Source organism: Nesoenas mayeri (genome assembly GCF_963082525.1).
Source record: "Nesoenas mayeri genome assembly, chromosome: 11".
Lineage (NCBI taxonomy): Eukaryota > Metazoa > Chordata > Aves > Columbiformes > Columbidae > Nesoenas > Nesoenas mayeri.
Window position 1 is genome coordinate 5,542,292 of NC_137563.1, and position 18,196 is coordinate 5,560,487.

The following is an 18,196-nucleotide window of genomic DNA, read 5'->3' on the forward strand; positions in this document are numbered from 1 at the left end:
TATGAATACCTCTCTCAATTGATTTTTTTTTTTTTTTGAGGGGGGTGTTGTTTGTCGATTGTGCATTTGCTGTTTACGTTTCTTGCAGATAAAATGAATAACATTAGATTCCTGATAAAATTAGTTTGGATATTGTATGAGTTTAGAAGGCCATGTACCATCGTTTTGAGGCTGAATGTGTTGGTAATGTGTACACATACAATTGAAGCTGCTCTCTGCAGAAGTGTTTGTTTTTGTCTTTCGAGATTACTTTTGAAATGAAAAAAAAGAACCACAAAACCAAACCAAAACCCACCACATCCATCTTGTGTCAAGAGTTAAGGTTGGTATGTGGTGATGAAATATGTGTTTGTTTACTGCTTGGGCTATGTAAGATTGATCATGTTCTTAACGTCTTTCTTTTCTTGCCTTTTGAAGCCTGAGGCAAGTAAGTATATTACTTGGTTAATGTTTGTTGGTGGATTTTGATGCTGTTCCTGGGACGTAGCAGTGTGGATTTTTGCAAGGTGGATTTTCCTCACGGTGGTGCTGGGTACCTGGTGATGGAGACCTGGTTCTTGCAGGGGTGGTGGTTCCCTCTTGCTCCCCAGAGGCCCTTGGGTCATGGAGCTGCTGCTCCCTTGCAGCCAGGCTGCTGTTTCTGGGGCTCCCTTGTCCTGATGGAGGGAACACGGTGGGTTCTGAGGCTTTGCACAGCCTGGCAGGTGCCTGGTGCCACCAGGGGCTCCTGCCATGGCACCATGCAAACATCTTGAGAGGTGCCTCCTCGGCTGCTCCACAGCTGCTGCCTCCTGGGGAGCTCAGCTCACCGAGGGTCTGACATTTTCCACAGCTGCTGTGTGTAGGAGCCAGGAATAAAAGGATTAATGGAAATGTCACTCTGCTGTAAGCCTTGGGCTGATGCCACCAGGTACAGTAGATGACAAAAGTGAGGGATAGTGTCCCAATCTCTTGGTTGGGGTCCACAGGACAGCATTAAGGCTCAGAGAGTTACTGCTGTGTTTTATTTCTGCTGCCCTGGTGTCGATTCTCCTTTGCTGGGTGTTTGGATGATTGCAGTTAGAGTCAATAAGACAGCAAATGTCAGAGAGGCTTCACTGCCAGGGAGGGCTGGCACAAGGTGGTGGGGACCTTTGCAGTGTGCTACAAGCTGGGTGTGAGCAGCAGCAGGCTTTTTTTCCACATGAAGCTCGTGTACAAATTGTGAGGACTCAAAAGTTGTTTTATTGCCCCCCTTCTCCCTCCCTATCCAGGGTTAAATCCCAGCCTGCTTCTGAAGTGAGATTTTTCCCAGTGCCTTTCATGGAGGTTTCCTCATCTCAGATGGGTCTTCTCCCACTAACTTCTATTTCTGGCCCTTCTTCAGTGCATGCACTTGTCTTCAGACCCCAGCTGTACAATCACAAACAGATCACTTAACCCAGCTCTAATTGCAGGAGCTTGGATTTGTGGGGGTTTGTTTAAGATAATGGTTCTGGATGAGGTTTGGCTTGGCTTTTTTTTCCCATTCCCCACCACAGAGTCAGGGAGGAAAGGGGAGAGAAACCCATGAACGGGTTTTTCTTCCTTCAGCTGCCTGAGTGGTAGGCAAAGTGCAGCCTGGTAGGGTCATGCCCATCCTATCAAGTATGAAATTAGCTTTAGAAGTGTAAGGGGTTTGAGGCCCACCTAATCAGTGGAGGAGCAATGAGTGACTGGGAGCCAAAGGTGTGGATCTAGAAATAGCTTTGAATGCCTCTCTGCTCTCCTTGAATGTGGACAGCTAGGGCTTCATGGCTTGTGTTATCTTCGGCGCTGTGAAGCCTATCACTGCTACAGAGGGAATTAATTCAAAATGTAACACTGGATTCTGCAATGTGTTTCTACCTCTTCTGTTGGCAACTGGGCTGAGGCAGTTGATTCCTTCCAGAACAAGTACTGGCTGGATATTGAATGGGGATGCATGTGGGTCTGATCTAAACTGGATGTCATCCAGTGTTTTTTTTTTTTGTCCCCCCCACAAAGGTCTTCTTGCTGGGCAAAGTTGTGTTGGTGGGTTCCTGGTCCCATTTCTGTGAAGATTTGATGGCTCTTTGGCTAATATAGGAGTGGTCCTGGAGAAGACCATGCTCTGGATGTGAAGATCAGCAGATCTAGGCTGTGGAAAACCAAACACTCGTAGCCCAGATCTGTGGAAGTTACTGTTAGCAGGCGATGCAGGTTTATGTAGGAGATGCTTGATGTTGACAAAAAACCTCAGTCTTTGCCTCGGTGCTGTATAAGAAAGGTTTAGGGTATATGGTTCCTATATTTGAGACACATAAACTGCCCAAATACACATTTGTGACACTGTGTTTAGCACAGCTTATTGAGGAAAAAGTCTTGCATGCTCTTGCTTTCCCTGCCCTTCTCTTAATAACACTGGAATGATTTGGCCAATTAATTTGAACTTTGATAGAGGATTACAAGTCATGAGGATATCAAGTTCCTATGTGTGTCTTGAAAACAGACAGAGGAATAGTAAAGAGAAGTGGTTGTAGTGTTTTGTGGGGAAGAATGTAACTTTATCACAATCCTCATTGGACCCTGGGAAGTCCACAGGAGAGCTCAGCTGCACAGTGCACCAGGAATCAGTGCACAGGAGAGGAAAGGACCTGTTTGCTACTGGCCAAAGCATCCAACCTTTGACTGTGGAACAGTAGAGCTGCTCCCGTAGGAGCAGGTTGTGCCTAGAGCAAGACAAGTTGACATTTGCAGTGCCTGGGTCCCCCTTTACTGGGAAGCAAGTACTTCAGAAACTGATTTCTTCTAAATGCTTTCCTGGTCTGCTGCGTACTCAGCCAGTTAGGAGGCACTGCCTTGTGTTTGCAGAGGGTAATTGTGCACACCTTATTTATTGTGTAGTAAAGAAAACAAATTAAGGCTGTGTAATTATAGAGACAGGCGCACTTTTAAATGAGGCTTAAGTAGTCAGATTTCTATTTAGAAAATTAATAATTGCCATTTCTGCCTGCATTTCAGGGGCTCTTCTTGCACAGCCTTCTGGAGGTTTAGACATGCTCTAAATTGGTTTGTGGGCTGGCCAAGATGCAGCTCCTGTCAGAGCTCTCTCTCAGTGCTGTCTGCCAGAGCAAGGATGGGATTGGGGATAAAGCTTTGTCTTCCAGTCTTCACCCAAGGGTCTTAAAGACAGAGACCTTGGATTGCTTTGTGTACAGTGTAACTGTTTTTTGAGTACAGGATGGTCCAGTCACCTTCTGCTCCACAGGTATTTTAATCTATGTGATCCTGTCAGTCTTTCTCCCAATAATGGGGATTCAGGAAGATCTGGAAGGTGCTGGCGGGAATGTGCCGTGATCTGCTGGTGAAGGACTGAGCTGATTGCCTACAGAAACAAGCCCACAGATCAAACCTGTGCTGTGATCAATTTAATGGCTCCCAGAATTTCCTATGTAGGTTGTGTTATTTTATGAGGATGGGCAGTTAGGTTTGGTGTCCTGTTTGTGGCAACTGTGCAGTGTCACATGAACTGGTACCCTGGTATTGGATGTGCAGGGTTACATGAACTGGTACCTTGGTATTGGATACAGTTTGTAGCTTTTACGTGGGAGTTCCCAGAGATGTTATGGTTTTAGGCTTTCATAAGAAAGAAAATGGGCTCCATCCCCTGAAAATTGAGGTAGCTGAGGCAGCCAAAGGTTGGTGAGTCTCTCTCTGCTCTCTTCAGTGCTGTTTTAAGACAGCGCTGAAAACCCTCCAGCAACTGAGGCCCGTGTGTTTTCAGAGGGCTGTAGACAACAGTCTTGCAAGGCTGGCAAGGTTCACCTTCTTTGCTCTGTGTGTCTGGGAGCTTGATGGAGATCTTGCATTAAATAAAGAAATAAGCAAAATATTACCTCTGAATTATTGCAAGCATAGCACTGTTCCTTTTTGGTCATGACTCAAGGGTCATTTCCCCTGCTTTGTGGTTAAAGATCTATTACCTTGCTCTGGAAGAGCCATTCCTGTATACGAAGCAGGGTGAAACTGTCTTTTGCTCTCTTCCTGTAACCAGCTCCAGGCCTGTGACTGCCTGTAACCCTCTGCTTGATTCTGCGTGTCCTATTAGCCTTCCTTCTCCTTCCCAATTATTTCCCTGAGCTTTCTCCTTTCATCACTGCACTGCTGTCATACCCATCCTGGCAGTCTCCTCCTAAGCCAAACTGTCATGTGTTAATTGCTCTTGATTTCCTGTCCATACTCTCAAGTCAGCACAACCTAACAAGTCCCTGTGTATCAGCAAATGACTGTATGTGAGCTCTTAGCTCACTGGGAGGATGAAGGAAAATGCATTTACCTAAACCACCTTCTTGATAGATCAATTCACTCTATTTTGCATTTGCAAAGGACAAAATAGGAACTGATTTTCTCCATGAATAAGTATGAGAAAGATTTAAACAGCCCTTAATTTATGTTAAGTGAATGTTCCTTTACTATCCCTAATCAGGCAGACGGCTTGGGTGCCCTTTGATTCCCATTTGCACTCTAAGGATGTTCCTGCTCCAGCTCCTTCTAGGAGCAAACCTCTGCGGTGCGGTTTACTCAGGGAAGCATTTCCCTCCATATGTGTCTCTATTTCTGTAAAGTGCTGGGTGTCCTTATAGCACAGTCATTAAAATGAACTGCAGAAACATCTCTGCTTCCATAAACTTTCCTGTTCTGCCCCCCATCTGCTTTGTCCCCTGGATGCCAGTGTAGTACTAGTCCTCACTGATATGCTAATCAGCAGCAGTGATTTGGTGGCATGTTTATTTCTAGTCATTACCACAGGTGACTGATAAGTCATTAATGGCAGCTATTCCTTTTTATGCAGCAGAGGTAGATCCTGTGTTTTACCGGCCATTGTGCACAAGGCCAGAGGAGACACATTCCCTGCAGGACTGTGACTTTCCTTCAGGCTGAGTTGAAATCGTTTGACCTGCATTCAGAAGGCTGGGTAACTAATTCCTGACTGCAGGCTGCTGTGCTCAGCTGTGGAGATGGTTTATTGGATTGTAATAGGAAGCAGAGCAGTGAGTTTGTGACTGGTGTACTCTAGTGGGACCTGAGAAAGAAAGTTTCCAACTCAAGCACTGTGCACCTTGCAGCAACATTTGTCCTGCATCAGTTCTCTACCTGGAAACCTGGAATACTGGTATTTCTCTGGTTGTATTTGATGTATTTGCAGCATTAATGCCCTGTATCATTTCTAGTGAAACCTGACCTTGAATTGCGGGATGCTGTTGCAATGGAAGATGATTTATAATAATACTGTCACAAATATTTGTTTCCTGCTCAGTTTCTTATGTTGTGCCTATTGCTCTGGTGCTGGGGCTCTCAGGATTTTGCTGTGGCTTTGTCTCTCCTTCCTTCCTTTGAAATGTTGAGATGTTCTTTCGAGCTACATCCTGTGGCCATGAGACTTATTTCCCTTCCTGAAATCTGATCAATTTTCTTGTGGTGGACGTGAAGGACAACTGTGGTTTTGCAAAAGTCCTATTTTTTCCATCCCCTCCTTAAAAAAGAAAAAGGCTTCAGGCAATGCTGAGGATGTTTTGAATGAGGCTGGGTGTGTGCTTCTGTCTTTTTACAAGCCTTGTTTAAGGGCTGGGGTAAAATGTGAACTTTAGACAAGTTTGGGGATTTTGAGGGGCTCATCCTCTGTGACATCATAGTTATTTCTGTGTGACAATGACCTGATGGGTGTCTTCTGAGCTTCCTTTCAAAGAGAGGTCAAACATTCCACTTGGATGTGATCCTGAAGCTGAGTTGTAGTTGTGTTAAACCTCACTGTATCTCAGAGATCATAATCAGCATAGAATGAGCTGATTTCTGGAGATTTGGACATGACAAGGACCAGACCTTGTTCCTCACCTCCTGAGGTCACTGCAGCATGGAGGTACTCTAGAAGCAGCCTCTGGCTGTTCCTTTTGCTTGCTCCCCAAACACTGTGGCTGAGTTGATTAGATGTGTTGCAAGGCATCTTACCTGTCTATGCCAGTGTAAGAGGTGCTGCACAAGGAGGAGGACCCTTCCCCAAGAGGCACCTGAAGACATGGAAACTTCCTTGAAATCTGCTGGGGGGACAGAGTGAACAATCATGGCAGGATGAGTGCAAATTAAGTGACTGCACCAGTTATTGCACCTGGGACTTTTCTTCTGTGATACTGGTTTACTAATGGTATGATTGCAAGGCCGATTTCTTTTTCCTTTTTGATATACAGGCAATAGGCACCAGGGCAGAAAAATAGAAACATTAAAATCATATGTTATTTGAGCAATAAGATACGACAGGGCACGAATGATGGGACATTAATTCACGATGGTGTGTGACTAGGCAAGAATTTAAATGTCATAAGTTGGGCAGTTATGTGTTTTATTGGAATTATAAAATTTTATTAGAAAACTGGCTGAGGGGGTGGAGTTTTCCACCAACCCCCTCCCCTCATTGGTATCTGTGAAGGGATGAGCTGTGAATTATGTTGGATGCAAGAGATGCTGGGATATTTACAAGTCTGCCAGTAGCAGCCAGAGATTTGTCCTCCTCAGGAGCTGTGAGTAACCCTGTCTGTAGACTTAACTGAGGATGACTGTTTGATGTTAGCTGATGTCCAGCATGCCCTGAGGTCCTGCATGGCCTTTTCCAGGACAACTGGTGCCCGCGGGTGTCCCATGGGGTGAGGCGGTGGCCAGCACTGGGCTCCCTGTGGTGCCACACTTCAGCACCATGGACAGGGCCGGCAGCCCTGCCCACACCCCCCTGCCTGCACCTCTGGCCACTGCACCCCCCTGCCTGCACCTCTGGCCTTTGTCCTCCCTGCCTGCAGCCCTGGCCTCTTGGCTTCCAACACAGCTGCTGATCTTCCTGCCTGCAGCTGAGCCTTCCTTCCTTCCCAGCCTCCAACCCAGACCTGACCTTCCTGCCTGTGGCTGGGCCTCTCTGCCTCCCACCCTCCAAATTTCCAGGCTTCTCTGCCTCCAAGCCATTTCTCCAGCCTCCTGTCTTCTCTGCCTGCAGCTGGGGCCTCCCTGCTGCCAAATCAGCTCTGACCTCTCTGCCCGTAGCCTAGAACCAACCACCCTGCCTGGACCATGGGCCCTGTCCTGTAGCCTTGTCCAGGCCTCTTGGTCCACCCTGCTTGCAGCCTGGCTCTGATCCAGCCTCCCTGCCTGCATGAAGCCCTCCAGCTTCCCTGCCTCTTGCTCAGCCCCAACCTGCAGCTTGGCCTCCCTGCCTGCAGCTCCTGCTGCCTTTGCCCTTCTCTTGGAACCACCTCATTCCCCTTCCAGCCCCAGCCAAGCACCCCAGGGCAGTGAGTGGAGCAGAGACTGTGCACACCTGCCTGAAGGTGCTGGATCAAGCCATCAGGTGTGAGCCTGCCTGAGGGGTGACCAGCCTGGTTTCACTGCCAGCCCCACCTTTATTATTCCATCTCTCCAGTAATGAAGCCACACTGCTGAGATGCCTATTTGAGAGATGCAATATTGAACTTTCTGAACTGCAGTGGCTCCTGGCACTGGTTTTGTTCTGCAATGTGAATGGAGTTGTCTTGCAGCATCGCCACCCGGCTGCTGTCTGTGGGTTTCTCACATGAGTAGTTCTCTAGGAGTACTGCCATCCAAGCTCACTGCAACCGCAACCCATGGGCTTTGGCTAAATGTTTGTTTTATCCAGTTGTGCGTGTTGATAATTGTGGGTAATTTGCTGTCTCAGAATAATGAAGGAATGCCTGCTGCAGTCTGAGGCACTTGGTGCTTCATGGTGATTAGTCTTTTCATTTGAAAATTTTCCTCACAATGTCCAATATTTGAAGATAAAGGGTGGGTGAAAGATTCTTTTCCTTTTCAAGTACATCACGTATTGAGAAGAACAGGGAGAATGTAACTGCTGTGTCCGAACGTTCTTGTGTGTCTTGGTTTTTTTTGTGTGCTTATTTTGTTTTTTTTGACAGAACTAATTGTCAAAGACAAAATATGTTCCCGCTTTTGAGGTGGCTATAAGCAAGGGGTGTAGACTCTGGACTCTGACTATATTAAGTCAACAACAGTTCCCTGCCCCGCCTCAGCCAAGTGTGCCTGGGGCCGTGCTGAGGCACATCACACCACAGCTCCTGTATACCTGCAGGCAAGTTTCTGCTCAGAGCATTACTCCTCCTTGTGTGCTCAGCCCCTGCAAACAGGAGTGATTTGGCCCAAAAGGCATCTGCTACTTCCCTGTTCCCCATCCCTACCTCACAGGCCCCCGGAGGGAAGCAGCAGCCTGGTGTGAGGCAGTCCCCTGCTCGATGCTGTCTGTCTCCCAGGCTGGTGCTTTTCTTGCTGTTTGATGAAGCGTAGCCGGAGCATATCAGCCTCACCTCCCGCTGCGGCCAGGAGCCTCCACGCAGCATGGGAGGTGGCAGCTGCCATCTCCGCTGGCTGACGGCAGGGTCCCTTTGGTCCCCTATTCCCCATGCTTGCACCTCACCATGCCAGGCAGCTGCCCCTGCCTGCCCCCCAGTTGTGGTCCCTCGTGGTGTCTGGCCACTGCTCTCTGTGCTGTGGGTACAGGTAGCTCTGCTCCCCGCTGAGGTGGGTCGAGTGCTGCAGGCTAATGGCAGGCTTTCTTTTCATTAGCTGGTGTAAACACAGCTCTTTGGCAGCAGTCTGCTTTTCTGAGCCCAGGAAGAACCATTTTTTCCTTTTATCTATAATTTAGTGAAGTGTCAAGCTGCAGAAGTTTTAACGATAATAAGCAGCAGAGGACATTTATTTATTTGCTGCAAAGGTGGGTTTCATTCCAGGGCTGTGGGGTTTTATTTTACGCTTCCTTTGCAAGAAATGTTGGCTGCTCATGCAACCTCCCTTCCAATGTGTTCAAGCGACCTTCCCTGCGAAGCTCACCACTGCAGTTCCTGCTTGGCTCGGTGTCTCTCCAGCCCCGCTCCCACGCAGGACCTGTGGGCCAAGCGAACTGGCAAAGGAGAAGCAAGGAAAATATAGTGAGGTGGGAGTTTTTGTGTGCCTGGTGAGGTGTAATGGGAGAAAGGGGAGTCATGAGTTCCCTGTCTTTCACTTTCTCCTGTTGCTGTGCATCACTTACATCTGCTTCCCAGACCAGCCTCTGTGATGGATTTGACTGCTGAGGAAAAGCAGGGCTTTTCTGGGATTACATGTAGCGCTTGCCTTCTGTCAGCCTGTGCAGCTGCCAGCGGTGGCTGAAGGAAGATAAAAAGTGGATCCATGTCATATAGAAAGACCAGGGCTCCTTCCTGAGGTCCAGGAATGCAGAGAATGGAACTTGAGGCTGGTCAAAGATGAGCAGGGAATGGAATGCAGATGTATGAGGGACAGGCACCAGTTTGGAGAGAGAGAGGGTTGCAAGAAAGAATTGAAGCAAGGAGTCATTAGGAAGAAAGTTGAAATCGAACAGAAGGGGGATGGAGTGTAGAAAAGATGATGGGGAAAATGGATCTGGAGAGGAGAAGGGAGGGTTGACAGGAATAGGGAAGAAGCATGTGTGTGTGGGAGCTCTACAGGGGGAAGCAAGTGTAAGGGAGAAGTGGGTTTGCTCACAAATACTTGGGAACTGTGCCTCTGCATTAACCAGAACCTTCCTCTCCCCCTCTGATGTGGCTTTGGAGGCAATATTAGAATCTTCCTAATTATTTTTCTTGGACGAGTTTTACGATCCTGATGATATTAATTATTCTTAAAGGTCAACAGCACTCACTTGAATCCCCTTCTGTTCTATCATGTAATCAGTTAATTAATTGGAAACCATTTAGCAGTGTCTGCTGAGAGCTTAGCCTGCCTTATGCCCTGTTGTTTTGCTGTTGCTGGGAGATAGATATGTGTGTGTGTGTATATATATTTTTTCATATTTGTACCCTTTCCTTTTTTTTCAGAGGCTCTGCAGAGCCCTTGATACCATCTGAGCCTATTCTGGCACCTCTTAGGCCCAAGTGTTACTTTTCCCTTTACTAACCCCCTGCAAGAGCAGGGTTTGAGATTATCCAGGGTTCATTGATTTCTGAGCATCCAAGTAGGTGAACTTTATTTTTTTTCTTTCAATATAAATTTGATGTAAGAGCCCTTTAACAGCTGAGGGCACAGTCCTAGTTCAGGAGGGAGTGGGAGGACCAGATCTGTGTTGAAGCTGAGGCTCTTGAGGACCTTGTCCAGGTCTCCCAGTGCCTACTGGTGCATTTAGGGATAATGTCCCAATTGGGGTGGTACCTTCTGAATGCCTGAACTTTAGCGTATTCAAGGGGAACGTGGTTGGAAACATGCAGGAGCCTAGGAGGACATGTGTTTGGGGCCTGGTGTCACCACTTATTGGGAAATACCCTTAGGCACAGCTCTCCTTCCCATGCCATCTCCTTGTGCTGTCTCTCACTGTGGGACAGAGGTCTCTTCTCTCACACAGCAGTTAGGTTTGCTCTGGGTCTGCTGGAAACCTGTAAATGGGAGGCATTCCCTGGGTGTTCTCTGCCTCTAGCTTGAAGAAACATGTAACTTGAAGGAAACAGGCAGGATCAACCTAACCTCTCACTAGAGCTGATAGCTGGCAACCCTTGTTATCAAGCGGCACACTTCTCCAGTGCTATTTCTGCATACTGAAGCAGGAGAAAAGCCCAATGTGCAAGTTATATTCCAGGTCTAATGGATGTAAAATTGTTATAGTTTGGGAGAGAAGAGATGGGTTGGGGGCAGAACAGCCCTGAGGATGTCTCAGCTGCAGGAAGGCAGCTGTTGGAAAGGGATCTTGCCTGTTGCAGGTTGATTTTTCTCTTCTTTGAGCAGAAGACTGGCATGTTCTGTGGATGCTGCTGGACTCTGCCCTACAGGGAAGCTGGCAGGCAAAGGCAAAGCAACTGCAAGGCTGACCCAGCTTTTAACCTTTTCTCGAGTCCTCCGAGAACTCAGATGTCTTTGGAGAAGAGCAGTGGAAACTGCACACAACAAGGCGGAGATGAGTGTAGTCCAGAGGACCAGATCCCTGCATCTGATCCGCCTCGAAGCATAAGGGACAATATTACCCACATCTGGTGATAGTTTCCCATCTGTATCATGTGCTGAACCAAAGTTGTGAACAGCAATAAGCTCTGAGGGGTGATTTGTCTCCAAACAAAGCTTCATGCAGCTGGGAGATGCCTCAGAAGAGATGACTTAAAGGGTGTGGAAGCATCATGGGGTTGGAGATGGCCTTTAAAACAGCCTTTAAAGTGTTTTGGGATGGGCTGGGATGGAGGCAGCAGCAGGAGATGGCTTGCTGTGTTGGCAAAGGCAGTGGGAGGGGAGGCGTGGGGCAGATGTTCCACTGACGCTGGTGGTGGGAGCCCTGTGATGGAGGCGTGGTGCCTTGCGCCTTCCCACTTGCTCTGCAACTTCTGTTTTGTAATGCTGTTGTTCAAAGAACAATGCAGGAGAGCAGCCCCTTCCACCTCCTCCAGCCCACTTTCGGTGACAGCTGGGACTTTACGAATCAAGACTGTGCAAATGGGAAATACAGGGGAGTGGTTGTTCCTTCTCCGGTATCACATCTCCAGGGCTCGTGGGTGGGCATTGACGTGGCAGGGTCTCCTCTCTTGTGCCACCAATTATGGTTGCTTCTCGTCTAGTGCATGATGCTTTGAGTTTGGGAAATTGTTGCAAATTCTATCTATAGCTATATATCTATAGAAGTAATTTTGGGGAAAATGAGATGATAATGTGATGGGACATGCTGTGCGACAGATGCCTTACAAGGCATAGGACAGTACCTGTGGACATGAGAAGAGAGTTACTCTGTTCAAACTCCCAGAGGAGCACTGAACCTCAGACTTTTTTTTTTTTTATTCTGCTGTGTTTGGAGTCAGTAAAGTCCTGGGTGTTGCTGAAGAGTTGCTTGAGAAGCAGAACTGGACTGTAGGTAATGCCGGACCATAGCTGGAGGACCTCTGTAGGCTTTCTTACTCTTCTATTGCACCAATACCTGTGTCCTGGCACTGAGCCCAGACAGGAAGCACAAATGGGAGAACTGCTGGAAGCTATGAAACCTCAGAATGACCAGTTTAACACCATATCCCATTCTGCTAACTCTGATTCTGGGCGTGCGAGGTTTGCAGGCTCTTGGCATTGCCCGGTGCTTTTGCAGTGCATCTTGCTGGGACTTTGTGCTGAGCTATTGGAGACTTCAGTTGATCCAATATTTCAGAGCCTGATTTGTGGGGAAGCCTGTGCTGCCACAGCTTCTGGGACTTGCTGGGGTAATTTTAGCACATTCATTAAGGGAGGACAGTACATGTTTTTCCCTTAATGAGCAAAGTTGCTTACTAAACAGGAAAAGGAGAGAGGAGGAAGGGCAGGGCAGGCAATGGGGAGTGTAGCGTCACTTTTAGAGGTCATTTGAGTTATCTGGCAGGGACAAGCAAGCCCCAGAGTGACTTTACAGCATTTCTCTGGTTCAAACCCAAAGCTTTAACGGCTTACGTGCTGCAGAAATGAAACCTGAATGGAACTACCCCTACTCCTATGGCAGCATGTGAAGCTGCTGACATTTTCCTCCCCTGTGGCCAGCAGCACCCAGCCAAGGCTGCTGTGAGATGATGGGAAGCACCTGCTGTGCCCAGAGCACAGGGGATATCAAGGGAGTCCCACATGGTACTACCAGCATATCAAGTGCTGGGGACCACGGCTGAGATGTGCATCTCGCTTCTCATTTCTGCCAGTCCTGTGCTCCCTCAGCCCCAGCTGCTCTGCACAGTTAATCCCCTTCTGATTAGGATTTTCGGAATGGCACTGTTATTAAAATGTGTGAAATACTTCTCCCATGCAGAAGTAAACGTGTCAGGTTGGAAACAAGGGCGAGTGGAGGAGGGAGATGTGTGGAGGAGAGACAGACATGGAGGGTCCCTCCCCAGCAGCAGTGTTTCCACCATTGTCTTGGGCTGAACTGCATGATATAGCTTACAGTTTAATTACAGGGGCTCCTGCTTCTTGGTGTCATTAATGAAGCAACTGGCTTAATTTAGCTGAATAAAAATGGTTTTAATAGTGGAAACACTTTTTGCTGCTGGGTAATTGAGGGAAAAGAAAACATGTCTCCTCTTGCACTGACATCCACCTGTTCTGGGCTGCATGGATCCAGACTCCTATTTTTGTGCTGTGCCCACTCATCCCTTTTTAAATGCAAGAGCTTGTCCAACAGATGTACCTACATGATCCAACCTGCTATCCATCCATGGCAACGGTCACGTCTCTGATGGTCCCCAGCAGAGTCTCTGCAGTGTCTGTGGGAGAATGTGCAGGACACATTGTGTCCTGTCCTGAAAAGCAGGAGGAGGAGGGATGGAGGAAGAGAGCAAGAACTGGGACTTTGCTTTTGAGGCGTGTGTGGAGTTGCTGGTGGAGATATGGTATGACAAGACACCTGCAAAGTAGGAGGAGAGCAGAGTGGTGTTGAGCCTCAGTCATGAGTGGGTTGGGTGTTTGCTGCCCCAGACCTGGTCCAGGTGAGCTCCATCCAACCCCCTGTTCCTACCCAACTCCTTTGAAACCTGCTCTGGAGGCAGAAAAAAAAAAGATTCTAACAACTATTTATGAGTACTCTCTTTGTAAAATAGCATCTTGTGAGTGATAGAGAAAATGTTCCATGGCAAAGGAGGAGTTTAAATATGTTATATGAGGGTGGGTGGCAGGTCTGTCTTGACAGAGACAGGCTCCTGTTTGCTGCTGTGAAATGCACGTTTTGCTTCCCTCCTCATGTTTTTCCTGGATGCGTGATGTGCCGTATTTTATTACAGGTGGAGCAGATGTACAGGCTGTTATGAAGGTTGTCTGGCATGCTCTGCTACAGGACTGCTTCCACTTTCCTATAACTGCCAAATTTTAATTGCTCAGGCTGAAGTTTTCTGTGTTGGGTGTTTGCTCGTCGCTGAATTAATGTTTTATTATTTTTTTTTTCTAGTTTCAAATAAAAACCTTCTCAAATGTTTGAGGTGGTAGAAAGGAAGGAAGGAAATGGGCTGTTTTGCTCAAGCTAGAAAATACTGGTGATGTTTCTGTTACAGAGCACCTGCGCTCTGTTGGCAGATTTTGCTTGGACTTAATTTTGCTCTGGGACTTCTCATTACATTGTCAGAATGGTTCTTAGTCCAGTTAGAGCGGGGGTAGTTTAGCAAAGGATGTTTGGGAGTGGATAGGGGAGATGGGGAGTGGCAGCTCTTCTTGGGCACTGGAGTTGGGTTGGGAAGATATTAAAGTGGGGGAGACTGTAAGAAATTTGGGCATGGATAAGGAAATTGGGGCTGAGAAGTATTTGGGAATAGCTGGAGAGAAATGGATGCTGTGATGCAGCTGGGTAAGGGAGATAGCAAATGGATTGGGAAGAAGAGACCTGGTGCTGCCTGGGCACAGGAGGATGGAGGTTCTGATCACTGAAAATGATGGGAATTTGGAGGTGTAACAGACTTTCAGCCTCAGAAATATTGATGGGAAGACAGAACAGGCAGCTGGAGCTGGGAAAGTATTAGTCCTGGCTGAGAAGGCCTTGATTTTCCCCCCAGTCCTCCACATTTATGCTTTACAAAATAATGGGAAAATCAGTGCATGCAGCTGAGGTTTGAGCACAGGGGGGACCTTGTGAGCACCGAGCGGGTGTTACAAAGCTCTGGAGCTCAGACTTTCACCCGTGGAGCCAGAGTTCAATATCCTCATGTGCATGTACTGTGATACTATCTCAAATTACACAATCACATGCTATATTTCCTGGGAAACCTGGCCCATCCAGTGTGTGGGATGGATCTATTCTGGGGAGAAATCAATGTTGTGCAGTGAAGTTTCTTTGTAGGAGCTGCTTATCTCTTGCAGAAGTCAGCAGATGTACCCTTTGCATGTGGAAACCCAACCCTGGCATCTCTGACCTTTGGAGTTTTTGTGACTGAAACAGTGTGGTTTTAATATGTTTGTATGCAGCCTCTGTCTGTCTCTACGCTGAGATCAGGGACCTTTGCAAGGGTCTATTGCAAGGACCTTTCTGTCCAAGGTGTCTTGTTTCCAATGACAAACACATTCTTCCCCGTGTATGTCCTGGCTGATCTGTACAGAGCCGTTGTTGCGTGTCCCTTTGACCAGCTATGCAGGAGTTGATGGTCAGGTTGGATCAGACACTAGCTTTGCCCTTTGAGTGTGGAATCTCCTTCCAGATGTGTACAAGTGAAGACTCATCTGACCCATCTCCTCCTTGCCTAATACTTGTTGTGGTTTGTTGTTTGGGGGAGGGAGGAGGTGGCAGGAGTTTGTTTCCAGGCGTTGTAGGAGGCGAGAAGCAGAGCACATCTGCCTGGCAAAGCTCCTTGCATTAGTGAGGATGTTTCCTTTCTCCATCTCTCTGTATCCTAAATTGTAATAACATGATCATGCTATTTTTGATTCCCTTATTTGCGTGGAAAGCCTGTTGTTTTTTTCTCTTCTCTTTCAGAATCCAATTTTCTCTTGACATTTCTGCCTAATGTAGCAAAACATGACCTTTGAGAAAGGACATTCCAGCAAGATTCACTCCCTCCTCTGCATCTCTGCCTCTCTCCCACATCTTGCTGTCTCTCATGCATCCCTCTTTACGCTTCCTTCTTCTCCCTGCTTTGGGGGAGGGAGTTTTCTGTCTCACTTTTCAGTAGCAGCGAACTGCTCCTTCCCCTCCTACTTTTCATCTGTCTTTGCAAAGTTTCCAGGTGCTCAGTGCTCCAGGGTGGATAAAAGAGGGAGTTTTGCAATATTTATTTTTTCCCCCCTCTGCTTAGCTTCACCTGCTATTTTTGCTGCTTTTATAAACTTTATTGGAGGCTGGAAGCAGTTTGTCTACAGCCGTAGGAATGGTGGGATCTTAGTCATGTGAAATGAGGTACCTGTGGTTTGCCGTGGTTTCCACAGCGGGGTAGTCTGATCCGAAGCAGCTCCAGAATTTAATGATGCAGCACTGTGCCATCGCGGTGTTCAGGCTTGTTCTTCTGCCAGGCTTGTGGAGAGCTTTTGGGATGGTAGTTTGCTGTGTGAGCTGCAGCAGCTTCCCCACTCCTCTTTGCTGTGAATCCCGAAATCTTGCATTGTTTGATAACAGGTGGGACAGCAATAGAGGTGACTTTTTCCCGTTGTTGGTCCTTGGGCTGTGCCCTCTCTGCATTTGCCCAGCTGCATTGCCCTTGCTGCAGCCTAGGGTAAGGTGACAAATGCATTTCTCATCCCAAATCCTCATCCATCGGGAGCCGTTCCAGGATTTGCTCTCTTGATTTTTTAGCATGTTTCTGCAAACCAAACAGGGGTTGTGGGTTGAGCCCTTGCTGTCACCTCTGGGCCACCTTGTCTCATACCCCCTCTCTGGCCAGCCGATACTTCAATGAATCTCCAGATGGTTCACACCTCTGGCTCTTCATCACACCTCCCGTGTTTCCTGAAGATCAGCACAGGAATGGGAAGATTTGGTTTTCTGCCAGAGCTTGTGACCACCTGTCCTTCTGCTCACCCCATGGGCTGGTCCTTTGGTTGGTGGCTCTCAGGCTGGCCAGGTGTCCCCAGGAATGTTGCCTCCTACAGAAAGCGCTTGATTACCATTTTCTCACTCTGTTAAAAAATCCGTGACTTTTCTCTTTCTGCTTGTGCTGTCCCAAACACATTTCTTCCTCTTGTTTTTAGTACTTCGGTTACTTTTACACTCTCTTACCCTCTCTGGCTTTCTGCTGAAGAAGCAACGTCTGCTGTGTTGAAAAGCTCTCCCAGGTAGATGCGATTAGTGTTTTTGCAAGTTTGGGCAGATGGAGAGAGGGATGGGGAGCTGTTGGCCGCTGTAGCAGCGGTACCCGTGGGTGCAGACAATACAGCCATACCGGGACACTTGGAGCGCACAGCTACTGCAGATCATGCGATAACACCTTGGGTAATCTTCGTGCTGTAATTTAAACTTGGCTGTTGCTATTTTTAACATAAGGTTTATATTTTTTTTTTTTTTTCAAGTTATGAGATAAGACTTGTTCTTTCTGTTTATGGTTGGTCAAGCTCCAGATTCATGAGTGAGAATCAGATGCATCTTGCTCTGTTTGGATTTTTTTTTCTTATCATTACAGCAGGATATAAACCATTTTCTCTCTTGGAAAAAAAAAAAAACCAAAACATAATGAGAAACTTCCATTTGGGTTCATTCTCATTAAAATATCTCATTATAAAATCTAAACGTGGGTCCTAAACTGCTTGGCAGCCTCTCCGTGGAGGAGGATGATGAGCTCTGCAGAGGCAGTAGGGCCACGTGCAGGAGGAATGACTTACTGTGACTTCTTTTTTTTCTTGTTCATTTTCAGAGACCTCTCTGGGAACCGGCTCACCACTCTCTCATGGCAACTCTTCCAGACTCTGCGACTCTTTGAACTGTAAGTGCCACCCTGGAGGTATCTCCTGGGAGAAGAGGGGAGACTGAAAGGAGGAACAATTTCAAAATAGAGCTGTTTTGAAGCCTGTGAATAATTACCTAAAACTCCAGTGGTCAGCACTCGTCCTTGGGAGGGTTTCCTGGGTATGGGAGCACCAGAGCAGAACTGCTTCTCTTTTAACTTCACAGCAGCTGGCTAATTAACATCAAGGATGATGAACAAGTTATGCTTGGGCTAATAAACAGTTGACTAACTCTGAGAAAACACTAGAAATACTTACTAGGCCAGATATTGAGTGAATCTTCTCAAATACTTGATCCTCATCTGGTGCAGGGTAGGACTAACTGTTTTTCTTCAGTTGATGGGCATGAATTATAAGACACCTTTGCTTATTAGGTGGATGACTGTCTTGCTCTCTAGCAATTGAGGCACCTCCCAGCCCTGTTGTGGGTGATGAGACAGTGTGTCTCCTGGGGCACCAGTGGCCTTCAGCCTGCTGAATTATTGATAGAGCATTCAGAGCCGGGCTTGAAAAATAAGTGGACACGAAATCAATGGAGCATTGCCCTGATGACCTGTTTTGTTGAATTTTTAGAAATAGTTGTTTGGTGGGTATAAAAAAATACATATATGTAGGATTTATCCCAGAGGATCCTGGGAAGCTCCATTCATCCTCACTGATGATCAATAGAGCTGTAAGCTAGAAGTGACTTATGAAAGAATAAAGACAGTCTTTCAAGTGGGAGTAAGTGTGTTATCACTGGTGTTACTGTAGTGTATTTTATTTCTGTCAAATTGTTAAATGAAAAATACTAATAGTG

General features: G+C 47.1%; 1 protein-coding gene across 4 annotated transcripts in view; it reads left to right on the forward strand.

Moving 5' to 3' along the window:
* The window catches only part of NTRK3 (neurotrophic receptor tyrosine kinase 3), a gene marked incomplete at its 5' end in the record, with an annotated part of 209,275 nt that overhangs the window by 34,924 nt on the left and 156,155 nt on the right, over positions 1 to 18,196 (forward strand). For all 4 annotated transcript variants that reach the window (XM_080351172.1, XM_080351173.1, XM_080351174.1 and 1 more), the window contains one exon: positions 17,307 to 17,375. In XM_080351172.1, the coding sequence (XP_080207298.1) occupies positions 17,307 to 17,375 (69 nt within the window). The remainder of the gene's footprint in view (positions 1 to 17,306; positions 17,376 to 18,196) is intronic.